The 18,342-nt window shown below is 39.0% G+C and overlaps 1 protein-coding gene across 3 annotated transcripts in view; it reads right to left on the bottom strand.

Annotated features, from left to right (window-relative positions):
* Positions 1–18,342, bottom strand: part of CFAP44 (cilia and flagella associated protein 44) — a 116,601-nt gene that overhangs the window by 75,213 nt on the left and 23,046 nt on the right. For all 3 annotated transcript variants that reach the window (XM_061427069.1, XM_061427064.1, XM_061427072.1), the window contains exons 9-16: positions 17,048–17,212; positions 14,571–14,726; positions 13,812–13,859; positions 13,110–13,209; positions 12,364–12,458; positions 5,773–5,982; positions 5,010–5,120; positions 1,173–1,334 (exon numbers count right to left, since the gene is read on the bottom strand). In XM_061427069.1, the coding sequence (XP_061283053.1) occupies positions 1,173–1,334; positions 5,010–5,120; positions 5,773–5,982; positions 12,364–12,458; positions 13,110–13,209; positions 13,812–13,859; positions 14,571–14,726; positions 17,048–17,212 (1,047 nt within the window). The remainder of the gene's footprint in view (positions 1–1,172; positions 1,335–5,009; positions 5,121–5,772; positions 5,983–12,363; positions 12,459–13,109; positions 13,210–13,811; positions 13,860–14,570; positions 14,727–17,047; positions 17,213–18,342) is intronic.

Genomic DNA, 18,342 nt, shown 5'->3' on the forward strand with positions numbered 1-18,342 from the left:
AATTTTGAGCATTACTTTACCAGTGTGTGAGATGAGTGCAATTGTGCAGTAGTTTGAGCATTCTTTGACACTGCCTTTCTTTGTGATTGGAATGAAAACTGACCTTTTCCAGTCTGTGGCCACTGCTGACTTTTCCAAATTTGCTGACATATTGAGTGCAGCTCTTTGATAGCATCATCTTTTAGGATTTGAAATAGCTCAACTGGAATTCCATTACCTTCTCTAGCTTTGTTCATAGTGATGCTTTCTAAGGCCCACTTGACTTCACATCCCAGGATGTCTGGCTCTAGGTGAGTGATCACACCGTCGTGATTATCTTGGTCATGAAGATTTTTTTGTACAGTTCTTCTGTATATTCTTGCCACCTCTTCTTAATATCTTCTGCTTGTCAGGTCCATACCATTTCTGTCCTTTATCGAGCCCATCTTTGTGTGAAATGTTCCCTTGGTATCCCTTGGTCGGTCCTTTATGTAAAATAGATAGCCAGTGCCCATGCTCTGTGACAACCTAGAGAGGTGGGGTGGGGAGAGAGGTGGGAGGGAGGTACTAGAGGGAGGGGCATATGTATACCTATAGCTGATGTATGGGAGAAACCATCACAATATTGTAATTATCCTGCAATTAAAAATTAAATTAAAAAAAAACCTGTCATAATTTATTCCAGTGGCCTGAGAAATAAAACATCTTGGCTAAAATTTAAACGGTCCTCTGTGGTGGTCACAGACTCCTGTCAAACTCCTCCACAAATTGCATCCCTTTGTTTCGTGGCCCAGTCTTCATTTCTTGAAAACAACAAAACTCCTGCAATTCTGCCTTCCCTCAGGATGTTCTCCCAGCTTTTATTGCTTTCCCATTTTTAACCTCTCAAAATCCTTCCCTTTCATTAAATACTAAATGTCTGCTCAATGAAGTCATCTTGATCTCCTCTCATCTCGCCATCACAACCATATATTCTTTCCTCTGCATGCCCCTAAAATTCTTTTCTTTGCACTGTGATTTTAGTATCTATTCATTACCTCCTTCTAATACAGTTAGCTGCTTTCTACAAGATAAGCTCCTTAAAGTAAAAGTTTGTATCTTCTTCTTCATATTTTCCTAGCACTTAACACAGGCTGTTTTATATCATAAGAAAGAAAATAATTAGAAGACAATGCTTCAAGGATATTTCATACCAGAATCTTAGATTTGACACTTGTGAAATGGAAATATTTTAAACACATGTCTTTGATTTCATAGGAAACTACATCATGGTCCTCCTCTTCCTCCTTTATAGCTGGAAACGGAGCTTCAAGAACATAGCCATTCTCACAAATAATCAGTAAAGTACTTTCAGGCTAAAAAAAAAGATTAAACGTATCATTTACATTTAGGCAAGCTTTTAGAAACATAGTTCAAAAATATTTTAAACTATAATTTTAAAATTATAAAAACTATAATTGCTATGTATACTAGCCATTTAAAAAAGATACTATTACCAGCAATAACCACAGTGAGGAACTAAGTCAATCTTATCAACCACTATACACATTAATACAGTTATATCATTATTAATTAATAAACCAAGTGTTAAAATTAGATTTATATTTGTTTTATAGATGACCTCTTTTCTGAGCCAAAAATTGGGTTGTAAAATATGTCAGCTGAAAGGGCAGAATATTAAAATTAGGACTTCCAAGGAAAACCTGCAGTATGTGGACAGCATATACAACCTCTGCCTCCTTTGATGAATCATCCTCTGCTTGAATGCATTTAATGTGAATGTCCCAAGATTCTTGTTCTCTCCCCTCTTTTTCTGCTTCTCCATAAACATTCCCTGAGAAATCTTGTAGCCATCATGGCTTCATTACCACTCACAAGCAATTAGACTCTGAATTCATCTCTCTAGTCCAGACCTCTCTTCTGAGTTTCCAAATCATGTATTTAAACCACATGTGGGAAATTCCCATCTTGATACTCCATAGGTGCATTATTCAAAATGTTTATTCATTCAGTTATTTTATTCTATACTTCTTTATTACGTACCTACTATGTACTCAGAATTTTATAAAGTGCTAGAGGTAAAATTATAATAAAAATAGGAACTGTCTCTGCCATTATGGAGCTTACCTCCAATGGGAAAGCTTGTCACTTAACAAATCATATAAACAAATGTAAATTAGAACTGCAAAAAAAAAAAAAAAAGAACTGCAACTAGTGTTATAGAGGTACCACAAGGAGGTTGTAAAAGGTTTCCTGAGAAGGTGGTACCTAAGTCTCGATGTGAAGGATGAGTAGATTACTTCCATAATGACTTGGGGGAGGGCTTGAGGGAATATGCTATGTAAAGAATACACCATGTGCAAATATCCTGTGGCACATACGGGCTTTTAAGAAAGCCATGGCCTTGGTGGTATCACTAAGGTCAAGAGAACAGAAGTGAGAAGACAGATTGGGACAGAGCCTCGGGAAGCAACACTTAATGCCTGAACGAAGAAGGCTGAGAATGACAAGACATGGGAGAAGAAACTAGGAGAGCATAATGTCCCAAAAAGTCAAAGGGAGATGGTATTTCAAAGAGGAAATGAAGATCAACAAGGTCAACTGAGGCTAAGAGAGCAAGAAAGATAAGAACTAAAATTGTTAAATGGATACACTGGTATCTCTGGAAGTGTTAACCTGGTGGGATTATGAGACAACAAACTTGTGAGAGCATGTGAAGGAAGAAGTAGGATGTAAGGAAATGCAGTTCATGGGAATAACCAACCCCCAGGAGAAAAATGGAAGGAGAAAGATGGGGCAGTGACTAGACGAGAACACGAGGACTAGGAATTTTTTCTCAATAAGTAAGAGGGCTTGAATATATTTCAGTATTAATGGAAGTAATTCATTAAACAGGTGGGGTTAATTTTATATGACAGAAAAGAGAAAACAGTGTGAAATGTTGAAAACAGTGGGAGCAGATTCCCAAGGTCACAAGGGAGAATTGGCCTCAAGCAGGAAGACATATAGCTCCTCTACTGTAAGAAAAAAAATAGAGGGGGGAGAAACAGGTACCTGCAGAAGTAATAGGATTTTACATTTGGTAGTGGGAAGGTGAACGAGTTCCTGGCAGAGGTCTCCTACTTGTTCTGTGAAGTAAGTGATGCTGAGAATGAGAGTGAGTGAGCAAGTTGGAGGCTTGAAGCTTTGAGGAGAGGAGGAGTTTTTAAATGATGATTGTGGGTGAAAGAGAGTTGATAAGAACAACATCATAGAATCACTAAGCCCTACTATGAATTGTGTTGAGGCCATTTGAGTCACTAAATCATGAAGAAGCTAATCTTTCCTGTTGCATGACTATCTCTAACTGCCCTTGATAATCACTGTAGGCAAATATAGATCAACTGGGGACAGTCAGGGATGGGTTTTTGCCAGAAATGTATGAAAAAAAGAGAAAGGAGCTCAAGTCATTGGAAGAGTGTTACTAAACTTTATTGATAGAAAGAATCATGACATTTAAGCCAGATATAGGAGTAACTTAACAGTCTTATGGAGAAGGTAATGGCACCCCACTCCAGTACTCTTGCCTGGAAAATCCCATGGGTGGAGGAGCCTGGTAGGCTGCAGTCCATGGGGTCACACAGAGTTGGACATGACTGAAGTGACTTAGCAGCAGCAGCAGCAGTGTGTATAGTTCCATGTCATTTTATCACATGTGCAGATTCAAGTAATCATCCATAGCAAGCAAAATACAAACTACTCCACCACCAAAAAGATCTCCTTCAAGCTGTCCCTTTATAGAGTCAAACCCACTCCTTTCCCACCCATCGTTCCTGACTCCTGAAAAATGTTGGGCTGCTTTTTTTTGTAACTTTGATGTCGAGAGAAATGACTGACGGATGAACAAATATGTTGTGATATAACGGCTCATGCTTTAACAGAGCATCTTCTGCAGCTCTCATTCTCTTCACCTACACCACTTGCACTCACCTCCTCTCTGACTCACATTCTGCCAATTCCTTAAGATTAATATAGAATAATGTAACATAACATGTTAACTTCCCCCTTTCTTGATATTCCCCTGCTCTATATTCATAGTGCGTACGTGCCTGTTAAGTCGCTCCAGTCGTGTCCGACTCTGCAACCCCATGGTCTGTAGCCTGCCAGGCTCCTCTATCCATGGGATTCTCCAAGCAAGAACACTGGAGTGGGTTGCCATGCCCTTCTCCAGGGGCTCTTTCTGACTGAGGAATTGAACCTGTGTCTCCCTGGGGCTCCTGAATTGAAGGCAGATTCTTTACTATTAAGCCACCAGAAAAGCCCCATATTCATAGTACATACTATCTAAACCACTGATACTGATATTTTAGTCACCCACTCCCTTGTGAAACCTTAAATAATTCTATCACAGAACAATATAACTATTTAAAATAGGTTACAGATGTTATCCCCAAAATTCTGATAGCACTTCTATATAGTTAATTGGTATTATTATTATGCTAGGACCCTAGTACAGTACCTGGCTTAGACAATCAATATTCAGGTGATTGAATTATCCTATGCTCAAAATTAGGGACATTAGAGGCATTTAATAAGATTAGTAATTAATACTGAATCACCATTGTCATTAGGAAACAGGCAATGGAAGTTAGAAAAGAAAATGGAGGTGAAATTCAGACAGAGGAGCAGGAAAGCGATAAAGATGAGGACAAATACATTCAGACCTTAGAAATGAACTTAATGTCAGAAGGACTGCCAGATCCAAGTCAACACATTCTGACGTGTTGTGTTTCATGATAAAGTCTCTGTTGTTGAAGCAAAGTCTGATATAACAGACTGATTAGATTACAGAAGAGAGAGGAGGTAGTGGGAGTATGGAGGGTGGTGGCTTGGAGCTCCCGAGTGATGTTTCACTAGTCAAGCTGAACAGCTTCCTTGGCCCCTTGCTGCAGGACCCAAGAGCGGAGCTAGTAATTCTACCCACTATTTTCTACCAGATCACTTCACTATGTAGTAATTGAGATTTAAACATGAAGACAATAACTACTTACATGAGAGCTTGAAGACCATGTTAGCTGGCAAACAGGTCCAGGAGTAGTAATATAACCAATAGGCTTATAGTCCCTTTCCACTTCGAAAAAGAAGACAGTTTTATCTTTACTCTAAGAAAAAGAGAGAGATCCAAATATATATTATTATGGAAATCTATTCCAGAGAGTACAAAGAAATATTTAACAGCTATATTATACCCACTGCATACTTATATCTATAATGATCATATATCCTAGATTATTCTGGGAACATTCTTATTTCAAATATTTGCTTCATTTTCCATGTGAGAATGTTTGACAAACCTGTCACATGTTTTCTTGTGTTTTTAAAAATAAAATGAAAAAAAAAAGAAAAAAATAAATAAAAATAAAATGATCACCATACCTGTGTATAAATTAATTCACAAAAAATTCCACAATGCATATGCTCACCTATTTATGCATAATGAATTTACATGGTTATTCTCTTCATTTAAAACACTGACCATACATTGACCATACATAAAACATGCTGCATTATTCCCAGTTGAGAATTTCTATTCATTTAAAATAAGCATTACAACTCAATTTGTAAGAATATTTTTAATATTTTATAGTGAGGCACAGACTATACTGAAAGAATGTGAATACAAAGAAAACCAGAAATAGATATACGTTCTTGGAAAGAAATATAAGGAAAGAAGGCATCATTAAGTAGGATGACTAATAAGGCAAGGTTAACCACAAAAATTCAATAGGAAACAAAAGGAAATCTACTCCTTACCCCTGTGGCCAGAACTTCTCCATCACGATCATAAGCTAAAGCAGTGATAGCAGCAGTATGAGGTTTGAAAACCTGTTTCAAACGAATATCTGCCTCCGAAACTTTCTTCCGTCCCACAAAAACCGTGAGCCCTTTTGGATCATAAAGTTCAAGAATTCGAACAACGCCATCTTCAAATCCTGCAGTAATCTGTGCTCCACCATAGCTTATCTTGGACAAAAAAGAAATGCAAGGTTTCCAAAATTAGTTAATTAAGAGAGCTACACTGCATTATGGGCTTTCCTGGTAGTTCAGATGGTAAAGAATCTGCCTGCAATGAAGGAGACCCTGGTTCAATCCCTGGGTCAGGAAGATCGCCTGGAGAAGGAAATGGCAAAACCACTCCAGTATTCTTGCCTGGAAAATGCCATGAACAGAGGAGCCTGGCGAGCTATAGTCCATAGGATCACAAAGAGTCAGACATGACTGAGCAAATTACAGATATTTCTGTATTTTATTTAGACTTAAGTAATTTAACTAAATAATTAGGCTTCCCTAGTAGCTCAGTTGGTAAAGAATCTGCCTGCAATGCAAGAGACCAGGGTTTGATCCCTGGGTCAGGCAGATCCCCTGGAGAAGGAAATGGCAACCCACTTCAGTACTCTTGCCTGGAGAATTTTCTGTATTTTATTTAGACTTCAGTAATTTAACTAAATAATGAACGAAAATAAGGGCCCATTGATAATTCCTTATACTTCTCTATGGTAAACTCCATCTCCTCCAGGACAGTCCATTATCACTGCCGACCATGAGACAGGTAAACAAGGACAATCTATCTACTATGTGCCAGAGACCCGTCAGCAGCAACCCAAGAGTAAGCATAGACAGTCTCAACCCATTTTCACAAATTAATGGTTGAGTGGGAGAACATATTGTTGTTGTTCAGTCACTAAGTCATGTCCTACTCTTTGTGACCCCATGGATTGCAGCACACCAGGCTCCTCTGTCCTCCACTATCTCCTGAAGTTTGCTCAAATCCATGTCCATTGAATTGGTGATATTATCTAACCATTTCATCCTCTGCCATCCCCTTCTCCTTTTGCCTTCAATCTTCCCCAGCGTCAGGGTCTTTTCCAATGAGTCAGCTCTTCATATCAGGTGGCCACAGTATTGGAGCTTCATTAATCAACCACACAAAGGAATGTGGAATTATAAACTTAAATAAGTGTTAAAGGAAAGAAACAGTCTGTGAGAATGTATAGCAAAGAAAGCTAACCTAGACTCAGAGCTTCCTTAAGGAAGATACAGTGAAGCTGAGAACAGAGGGATGCCCAGGAGTTAATGAAGCATAAAAATACCTCTGGGAGAGGATATTGCTTGTGCACAGGTCATGTGGCAGGAAATAATGTAAGAGGAAAGAGTCAGTTTGACTAGAATAGACTGAGTGAGGGAACAGTGCTTCCACAAGCATTAGGTCACAAAATGGCTTATATGTCACATTAAGGATAGCTTTCATCCCAGAGAGCTAAGGAGTCAAATAGTTTTTAGTTTGGGGATGTAGAGTGGGGAGGTGACATGATCATATCTACTATTTCAGGAAAGTCATCCTGGGTATAATGCAGAGAATGGATCTGAGGTGGCCGAGACAGGATGCACGGGAAACTTTAGGAAGACTATTTTTTTAATTAATTTTAATTGGAAGCTAATTACAATATTTTGGCAATTTTTGCCATACATTGACATGAATCAGCCATGGGTATACATGTATCCCCCATCCTGAACCCCCCTCCTACCTCCATCTGTCAGGGTTGTCCTGGTGCACCAGCTTTGAGTGCCCTGTCTCATGCATCGAACTTGGACTGGTGATCTATTTCACATATGATAATATACATGTTTTAGTGCTATTTTCTCAAATCATCCCACCCTCACCTTCTCACACAGAATCCAAAATTCTGTTCTTTATATCTGTGTCTCTTGCTGTCTTGCACATAGGGTTGTCATTACCATCTTTCTAAATTCCATATATATGCATTAATACACTGTATTTGGTGTTTTTCTTTCTGACTTACTTCACTCTGTATAATAGGCTCCAGTTTCATCCACCTCATTAGAACTGATTCAAATGTATTCTTTTTAATGGCTGAGTAATATTCTATTGTATAAATGTACCACAGCTTTCTTACCCATTCATCTGCCGATGGACATCTAGGTTGCTTCCATGTCCTGGCTATTGTAAACAGTGCTGTGATGGACATTGGGGTGCACGTGTCTCTTTCATTTCTGGTTTCCTCAGTGTGTATGCCCAGCAGTGGGATTGCTGGGTCATATGGCAGTTCTATTTCCAGTTTAAGGAATTTCCACACTGTTCTCCATAGTGGCTGTACTAGTTTGTATTCCCACTAATAGTGTAAGAGGGTTCCCTTTTCTCCACACCCTCTCCAGCATTTATTGTTTGTAGACTTTTTGATAGCAGCCATTCTGACCAGTGTGAGATAGAGCCTCACTGTGGTTTTGATTTGCATTTCTCTGATAATGAGTGATGTTGAGCATCTTTTCATGTGTTTGTTAGCCATCTGTATGTCTTCTTTGGAGAATTGTCTGTTTAGTTCTCTGGCCCATTTTTTGATTGGATCATTTATTTTTCTGGTATTGAGCTGCTTGTATATTTTGGAGATGAATTGTTTGTCAGTTGCTTCATTTGCTATTATTTTTCTTCCATTCTAAAAGCTGTCTTTTCACCCTGCTTATAGTTTCCTTCGTTGTGCAAAAGCTTTTAAGTTTAATTAGGTTCCATTTGTTTATTTTTGCTTTTATTTCCATTGCTCTGGGAGGTGGGTCATAGAGGATCCTGCTGTGATTTATGTCAGAGAGTGTTTGCCTATGTTTTCCTCTAGGAGTTTCTGGTCTTACATTTAGATCTTTAATTAATTTTGAGTTTATTTTTGTGTAGGGAGACTTTTAAAATGATGGCTGTTTTATTCCTGGAGACTGATTAATGTCATGTGGTCTGAGGTGGTATAGTGGAGCTGAGAGACCTGGACACATTTTAGAGATGGGTATAATGGTCCTATTTGGTGGTGACTAGATATGGGGAATGAGGCAGAGGGAGGTGTCAAGAATGACATATTTACTGAAACAGGAGATCCTGGAAGAGAGCCAGGTATGTGAGTGTGTGGGCTGTTGTTGCATTTATTATTTTGAAATGGGGGGAGTGGGACTGGGGACCAGTAGAAGATCATGAACTTAATCTTGGACATGTTGAGTTTGAGGTCCCCTGGAGATGTCAAAATGAAGACGACAAATAGTCTGCAGCTTAGAAGAAAAGTCTTGGCTGGAGATATAAATCTAGCAGTGTCTGTATGTACTAAATCTGCCGTCTTGGAAGGCATTTAGGAGAAGGGCAAGAGCCCTGGTATTCTTTAGAATGGAGAGATCATCCCTTAAGGCCAGGCAATTATGAAAGTCTTGGGAATAAGAACTGCATTCAATTCCGATTGAATGTTGCTTATTCAAATCTACTAAGTGCCTATACGTACCAGTAAGTATAGAGGCACTGGAAGTATTAACACAAAGAAGAATAAGATATGGTATTGCCATGAAGAACACAGCCTGGTGAGAAAGACAGACAATGAAGCAAGTCATCTTAGTACACTGTGATTAAGTGCTACAAAAGAGGTATATACACAGTCCTAGATCATGAAGGAAGGAGTACCCTTCAAGATGGGTTCGTGGAGGGCTGGGAAGAGGTGATGATATTTGACCTGGGCTTCCCTTGTGGCTCAGACGGTAAAGCGTCTGCCTACAATGCGGGAGACCCGGGTTCAATCCCTGGGTCAGGAAGTTCCCCTGGAGAAGGAAATGGCAACCCACTCCAGTATTCTTGCCTGGAAAATCCCATGGACGGAAGAGCCCAGTAGGCTAAAGTCCATGGGGTCGCAAACAGTCGGACACGACTGAGCGACTTCAGTTCAGTTCAGTATTAAGTGAGTGACTTCACTTAATACTTAAATCGTGAAGAATGATATGCAGCTTTCCAGAAAGGTAACAGGGTATGGAGAAGGGGAAATTCTAGCATAATATCTATAAATCATTACTTGGATTTAAGGCTAAAAATTAAATGCTCTATGAACATTCCACAAACCTCTGAAAAAAATGATTCAATTTGGTAAGCTGTATTTTAAAGACTTCAGATAAGAGTGTAAATAGATTAGATAAAGAATGATCCAGGTTTGGTAATCTAAATACTCCATCAGTTCAGTTCAGTCACTCAGTCGTGTCCGACTCTTTGCGACCCCATGAACTGCAGCACGCGAGGCCTCCCTGTCCATCACCAGCTCTCGGAGTTCACTCAAACTCATGTCCATCGAGTCAGTGATGCCATCCAGCCATCTCATCCTCTGTCGTCCCCTTCTCCTCCTGCCCCCAATCCCTCCCAGCATCGGAGTCTTTTCCAATGAGTCAACTCATCGCATGAGGTGGAGTTTCAGCTTTAGCATCAGTCCTTCCAATGAACACCCAGGACTGATCTCCTTTAGAATGGACTGGTTGGATCTCCTTGCAGTCCAAGGGACTCTCAAGAGTTTTGTCCAACACCACAGTTCAAAAGCTTCAATTCTTCAGCACTCCGCTTTCTTCACAGTCCAACTTTCACATCCATACATGACCACTGGAAAAACCATAGCCTTGACTACTTTGTTGGCAAAGTAGTATCTCTGCTTTTGAATATGCTATCTAGGTTGGTCATAACTTTCCTTCCAAGGAGTAAGTGTCTTTTAATTTCATGGCTGCAATCACCATCTGCAGTGATTTTGGAGCCCAGAAAAATAAAGTCTGACACTGTTTCCACTGTTTCCCCATCTATTTCCCATGAAGTGATGGAACCAGATGCCATGATCTTTGTTTTCTGAATGTTGAGCTTCAAGCCAACTTTTTCACTCTCTTCTTTCACTTCCATCAAAAGGCTTTTTAGTTCCTCTTCACTTTCTGCCATAAGGGTGGTGTCATCTGCATATCTGAGGTTATTGATATTTCTCCTGGCAGTCTTGATTCCAGCTTGTACTTCTTCCACCCCAGCGTTTCTCGTGATGTACTCTGCATATAAGTTAAATAAGCAGGGTGACAATATACAGCCTTGATGTACTCCTTTTCCTATTTGGAACCAGTCTGTTGTTCCATGTCCAGTTCTAACTGTTGCTTCCTGACCTGCATACAGATTTCTCAAGAGGCAGGTCAAGTGGTCTGGTATTCCCATCTCTTGAAGAATTTTCCACAGTTTATTGTGGTCCACATAGTCAAAGGCTTTGGCATAGTCAATAAAGCAGAAATAGATGTTTTTCTGGAACTCTCTTCCTTTTTCCACAATACTCCATGGTTCCTACTTAACCTAGCCTCATCATTGTTCTGCTTCTATTTCCTGCCCTGAGTTCTCCTTCTGATCTTGATCCCATCATGAAAGTCCCCTCCATTCCAGCCACCTCTACATCTACTTTGGGCCTGGAACATTTTCTCTTTGATTTCACTCAAAGGATTAAGGATTAACCATTCCCCAAATATTCCCATGATGTTTTATAAAAACATGGCTGCAAATTCATCGACCTACCTCCCGTAGAAAGATAGTTGAACTTCCTCTCTCTGTGAATCTGTGTGGTGCTTATGGCTGTTTCACCCCCTAACTGCGTATAGTACATGTGATCATATGTGACTCCTAAGGCCAGGTCATAAAATGATAGCAGCTTCTGCCTTCTTTGTCGGAACATAAGATCTTGGAGCCCTGAGCCACCATGAAGAAGTTTGACTGCCCTGAGGCCACCATGCTGTGATAATGACCTCTCTGTGTGGCATGGGCTTCAGGTAAGCACTCCTATTAGCATCACAGCTTAACCCAGCCTTCAACCCAGGTGCCAGACTTGGGACAAAGAAGCCTTTAGATGACTCCCGGCCCCAGCCATTCAAATCTCCCCAACTGAAGCCAGGATACTGTGAAGAAGAGATAAACCATCCCTGGTGTCACCTGTCTGAATTCCCAAAGCGGAGTAAGCAAAAAAATGATTGCTTTTTTTATGCCACTACATTTGGAGTGGTTTACTACACAGCCACAGACAACTAGAACAAAGCTCGAATTTTTTCCCATTATTTAACATATCACATAAATTTACTTATTTTGTTCATTGTCTGTCCTTCCCACCATCTCCCATGGGGGTGTAACATTCTCCTATCGGGGTAAAGGTTCATGCCGGCAAGTATTTTTGTCTTTTTGTTCACTGCTATATTCCCAGAATCTAGAAATAGGCCCAGCACATTGTAGACATTCTAGAAGTACATAGAATGAACCAGAGTTAAACAGAAGATAGATACACAAAGTTCTATCAGGTAATTACTTTTTAACACAAAACTATTTCTAAACTTTAAGTGGCATAAGAATAGACTTTTCATTAAAAACACAATAACAAAGTCATGATATGATTTCTATCATATTCTGAACGGACAAATAAGTTCGAATTTTTATTCTGCTCTAAAATCCAGATTCAGAAAATATCTATATTTCTAAGAAATAGCACTGATATATCATATTTACAAATAGATTTTTAGTAAAATTCATTATAATAAGCTTACCAGCCGTGGTACCCAAGCAAGGGCAGTACCTCCTTGCTTGAATTTCATCTGAAGCAAAGGAATTTTGCCAGCAAAGTCATAGAATCTAATAGAGCCTATAGAAAGACAGTTTTAAAGAAACAAGTTATATATGTAGTATATATATATATGTAACAGCTCTAATTACCATGGTTCATTTATATCTAAGCACTATAACAAGAAATGACATAGAAAAATCAACTGACGTAGTCTTTCTTTACATTAGTTAAAATTTTACATGTATACCCTCAATCAGGTAATTTATAAACATGAATACATGCTATGCCATTTTATAAAAGGGACTTGAACATCTATGGATTTTGGTATCAGTGGAATCCTGGAACCAACCCCACCACCACCACAGATAATGAGACAACTGTACTGAAGAAAACAACTGCTGATTGACTAGTGAGTCAGCTTCCCCTTTCACAGTCCACATAGATTTACTGTAAATCAAGAAGAAAGGAAGGACATGGAAAGAGAAGGAAAAGCACTACTGTGGAGAATACCAAGATGAATGGTATTTTCATGAGTAATTTATTGATATATCTTTTCTGTCTCACAATAACCAAGGCTGCTATATTCTGAGCCCTTCCCCTCTGCAAAAACTTACCTCATTAGTATCAGGAGGCTTCCCTTTTGGAAAAATTCTCAAATGCCTTAATCAAACACATTTTAAAATGTACTGAAAATAAAACACAAAAGGCCGGATATGAGTTCTTACTTACAGTCCAAGCCGGTAGTGGCCATGAGATAAGTGACAGGAGAGACGGCCAGAGCTTCAATGGCTCCAGAATGGAAGGAGAACAGGCATTCTGGATCTTGGGTCTGATAACAGAGAGATTCTATTAGAGCCTAAAGTCAGGTTAACATAGAATTAAAGCCAAGTTTAAAGAAATGCAAATAGAACTCTGTATCATGTATGACTTCATCTGAATAGAAATAAGAAAAGGCATTATAAGACAGCAAGAACACTGAAGTTCAGAATTAGGAGAAAGAGAATACTGGCTTTACACTTGATAGCTGTGTGATTTGGTACAAGTAACTTCAAATGCCGGTTTCTATTTCTTCATCAGTAAAATGAGATGATGGCAACTGCCTCCCTACAAAACTGAGCAGTTGAGAGGATTGTTTGAGATAATATACGTTAAAATGTCAAATGTTTATGAAAACTATAAAGCACCATAAAACATTAGCCATTGTCATTGCCACTTTTCCTGTAAATTTTTTAATGAGATAGAATCTTTTTCATATTTTTTATGTAAAATCATAACGAGAGAAAGACAGACACAATATAAATTCTTTGGATATGTTGAGCAAGTTTTTGATGGGAACAACAAATATGGAGAAACATAAGGTATCTTTTAAAGAAGAATAACGACTATTTTACTATGAGAGTTTGAAACAAATGATAAAAACAGGCAACTTACAATGTTTGAAAAGCTAAGGTCAAGCTTCCATATGGCTCCATTGGAATCCTAAAAAATTAAATACTCAATAATATATTGTTTACCATTTTGAAATTTAACAAATTAAAGGACTTTCTTTTTATGATTTAAAGGACCAACAATACCAATACTTACATATATTTTAAAGTGTGATTGAAATTTAATAATAGCAACCACATAATAAAGCAATCTCATAAACCTTGTAGTCAGTTTAACATAGTAAAAATGCTAACTGGTTTTCTGTGTATAAAATATAGGTCAATTAAATATTAGGCTTCCCTGATAGCTCAGTTGGTAAAGAATCCACCTGCAGTGCAGGAAAACCCAGTTCGATTCCTGGCTTGGGAAGATCCACTGGAGAAGGGATAGGCTACCCACTCCAGTATTGTTGGGCTTCACTTATGGGTCAGCTGGTAAAGAATCCACCTGCAATGCGGAAGACCTGGGTTTAACACCTCGGTTGGGAAGATCCCCTGGAGAAGGGAAAGGCTATCCCCTCCAGTATTCTGGCCTGGAGGATTCCATGGACTGTATAGCCCATGGGGTTGCAAAGAGTTGGACACAACTGAGTGACTTTCCCTTCACTTCACTTCTAAATATCAGAATTCAGGGAACTCTTCATTATACTAGCAATAGCAGTCTTGATAGTTCTGTGGATTTACAGTGACAGTAAACTATAATACTATGTTAATTTTATGTCCAGATAACTTTAAAGAGCAAAGAGAAAACGGTGTATCTTACCTGAGCCAACCAAAAGTTATTTCCAACTTCATTCATTTTTATCATAGAGAAGAGTTTGACATTTTTATCTACTTGAAGTTCATTAATGGGCTCAATCTCTAGTAATCCAGTCTCATCTATAACATCAGCAGTGTCTATAGTCTCAAAATCCCATATCTTAAAAAATAAGAAAATACCTTAATGAGTTAGCAGTTTCTGAATATGTATTTTCTAAGTCAGAATGGATATATATTTTCTATGCCAGGGAAGACCCCAATTTTTTCAAGTCATTTCTTATTTCATGAAAATTAATGATGAGTAGATATAATTAAAACACCAGACAAAACCTAACCTCTGAGATTTTACTCTGAGAAATAATGAATTATCATAATTTCCTCTTATTTATAGAGATTAGAGAGAAAAAGTCCATTCTGAATAAGAATTCTAGTTTGCCCAAAGTAAACTTTATTTCAAAGTTTCTATTAGGTCTTTCTGCATATAACATGGCTGTAAGGAATAAATGGTTCGGTCATTCACTGAAACATTATGACAAGCCTTGTATTATATTAGACCCGTGGGACCCTAGAAAAGAGACATAGATCTTCTTGCTGAATGATTCAAGAACAATCTTCATTAAGCAGGGGGAAAAAAAAAAGATGTAGGTAATGTCTTCATGAGATAATGTTTCTCTTCCTTACCATGGATTTAGACTATACTATTCAGGTAACGACTGTTGTTCTTAGGATAGGAGACCAAGAGAACACTGGGGAAGAAGGAGGGAGCACAGTTTTTAATGTGGTAGAGAGACTCGGAGGGACTTCCTCCGAGAAATGCCAAAGCCCAGGCTGGATGGTTCTGCAGACACATCCTGCTACATCATCCTAGACTCAGCAACTCAGACTTGGGAAGGACTGGTGTTGTACCATTGAATACCCTCGTGGAGGAGAGTCCCAGATCCTAGGGTCAGACTAACTCCTGGGAGTTGGAGTGGGTTTTTCCTAAAGGGAGAGAGGTAGAGATTTACAATATAAAAGACTGAAGAGATGAGAGTGGGCTTTGCAAAGGGGAAGCAAGCTTAGAAATTAGTGATGGCCATGAAGGAATCCTCTGTGAAGTATCCAACTTCTCTCGAAGTTTTCCTCCACTTGGTATCTTGATGTATTTGGGGGTGACATATGCTTTGGAAGGATAGTGAATGTATTGTGTAACATAATAAAGGACATAAAAGATTATCAGAGAAATGAGCATAACAGAACAAAATTAAACTTAACAGGGTTCAAAGAGGCAACGGTAAGAGGACAAACTGTGGAAGACATGGCTGTAATATATTGTCTGAGCCATAAGTAAGCTCAGTAAGTGTCAGAGTAACCAGATAGTTGGAAAAAAAAAATGGTCTTACTCCTGATAATACCACTTCCTAAAGAATGTCCCGAGAATACTACCTTAAGAATATTTTGTTATGAAAGGCCCAAGAAGAAACGCATACTGAGGGGACCGCAAAGTAAACCAGAAGTCTGCAGGCTGGCCAGCAACAGCAGGGTAACTACACATGGGGATGGGAGAAGAGGTGTGACAACAGCCAGAAAGACCGAGATGCAGGAGCAGTGTCCCAGATCAGTCCTGTGGGCAGGACGGTGTCCACGGGTGAGGACAAGCACGTTCATTAGTATAGGGGGTGACAGAAGGGGAGCATCCATTGGCAAACCCCATCAGCTCACCTGTGTATTCTTAATTGGTAAAGTCAGTATAAATAAATAAATAAATGTTTGGCCTTGTTGTCCCTAGAAAGTGACCCATTTATAATAGGCATTTTGGAAGGACATTGGAGTCTGCTGTTAACATTGTGCTAATTCATTTTCCGAAGCGACTATTTCAACAACAGAATCAAAATAACAAAAGGTCCCCTCAGAAAATTTCAGTGGCAAGATATTAATGAATGTTGACTAGAAGTTACATAGACAGTTGGATCATAAAGAAGGCTGAGCACCAAAGAATTGATGCTTTCGAACTGTGGTGCTGGAGAAGACTCTTGAGAGTCCCTTGGATTGCAAGGAGATCAAACCAGTCAGTCCTAAAGAAAATCAACCCTGAATCTTCACTGGAAGGACTGATGCTGAAGCTATAATACTTTGGCTACCTGACACGAAGAGCCAACTCATTGGAAAACACCCTGATACTGGAAAAAGATTGAAGGCCAAAGGAGAAGAGGGTGGCGAGGATGAGATGGTTAGACAGCATCACCTTCTCGATGGACATGAGTTTGAGCAAACTCCAGGCAATAGTGGAGGACAGAGGAGCCTGGCATGCTACAGTCCAAGAGGGTGACAGAGTCAGACATGAATTAGCAACTATAAATCTACCACAAGAGAAGCATTACTTAAAATGAGTTGGCCCTTCTTCAAGTGACCTTTGTGAGAAATAAAAATTTGATAAAACCCATAGGGTCATCTACAAGACTTTGATGCAGGTGCCACTGTTCAAGTTTAGAGAAAACTTACCCTAACACATCCATCTGACCCAATGGTGATGACTTCGCCCTCGTCCAGCATTATCTGGTTAATGGGACCCTGGTGACAAGGCTTGCCTGCAGCTCGACTCAACTCCACTTTGATGTGGCCTCCTTCCCAAAGCAGCATGTTGCCCCATTCTGACCCTGAGAGCACCTGGCAGGTGTGAGGAAAGGAAAGAATGTACATGAGACAGAAAAACATATATATTTGCCTCAAATAGCTAATGAGAAATGTTTAAAGATTTTTCCTGGTTATGAAAATAAATTTTTCTATTTTTAAAATACGAAAACACAGCAATGAAAATTCACTACCCCAGAAACAACCACTTATCACAATTTGTAGTTTTACATAATGATGTCGGGCAGTATGTTGGTGGTTAAATTTTCAAACACATCTGCAGATTTCTTTGTATATCTCTTAAGGACACAACCCAGGAGTGGAACTGCTGGGTCAAAATTTAGAGATATGTTTAAAGTTCTTGATAGATGAGAGTGATAATAATCAAATGTTATATAAGATGTTTGATAAATTGTGAGGCCATTACTGCAAATTATAGCAGAACAATATCCAATTTCAAACAAGGACAATGATCTGGAACCACCTCACATTAATGCATTTAATCCAGCACATCCCAAAATATGTAGCACCAAACACCAACTCTTAAGATAACTGAACTACTATTAATAGTAAGTAATACTAATTGAATATTGACTCCATGCCAAGCACTGCTTGAGCACTTAACACATGTTATTCTTTAATCCTAAAAACCATATGAACTAGGTACATTTATTGAGGATACCATGTGCAGTTGTACAGGTTGGGCACAGTTTTTCTCATTGGCACAAAGAAACCACAGGGCCAGTGGAAGTCCTATTGTTATCCCCCATCTTACAAAGTGAAAAAAAAAAACAAAAAAAAAACGGAAGCATATTAATTACCTTGCCCCAAATTACCCAGGAGTCAGGGTTCTAAACCAGGCGCTCAACTAACGCTGCCTCAGTAGACATATGCTAGGATAAACAAAGTCAAACAAGTTTCTTTTCTCTAGAACCGCTTGGAAGCTTTAATACAGAAGTGTTCACTGGGAATCACTTTAATAAAGTTTTAGGAACAAAGGAATTTGACCAGGAAAGTCTTATTATCAGAAAGCTTCTGTGTAAAAGAATACTGCATGAAATGTCCTTTGGGGAACTCTGATCTAATTCTTTCCTCCCTGCTCGAGGACTTGGCAGCCCCATGGCCCTCTCACTGAGAGTCACTTATGACCTTACTCAGTCTTTTTT

The sequence above is a fragment of the Bos javanicus genome, chromosome 1 (assembly GCF_032452875.1).
Source record: "Bos javanicus breed banteng chromosome 1, ARS-OSU_banteng_1.0, whole genome shotgun sequence".
Classification (NCBI taxonomy): domain Eukaryota; kingdom Metazoa; phylum Chordata; class Mammalia; order Artiodactyla; family Bovidae; genus Bos; species Bos javanicus.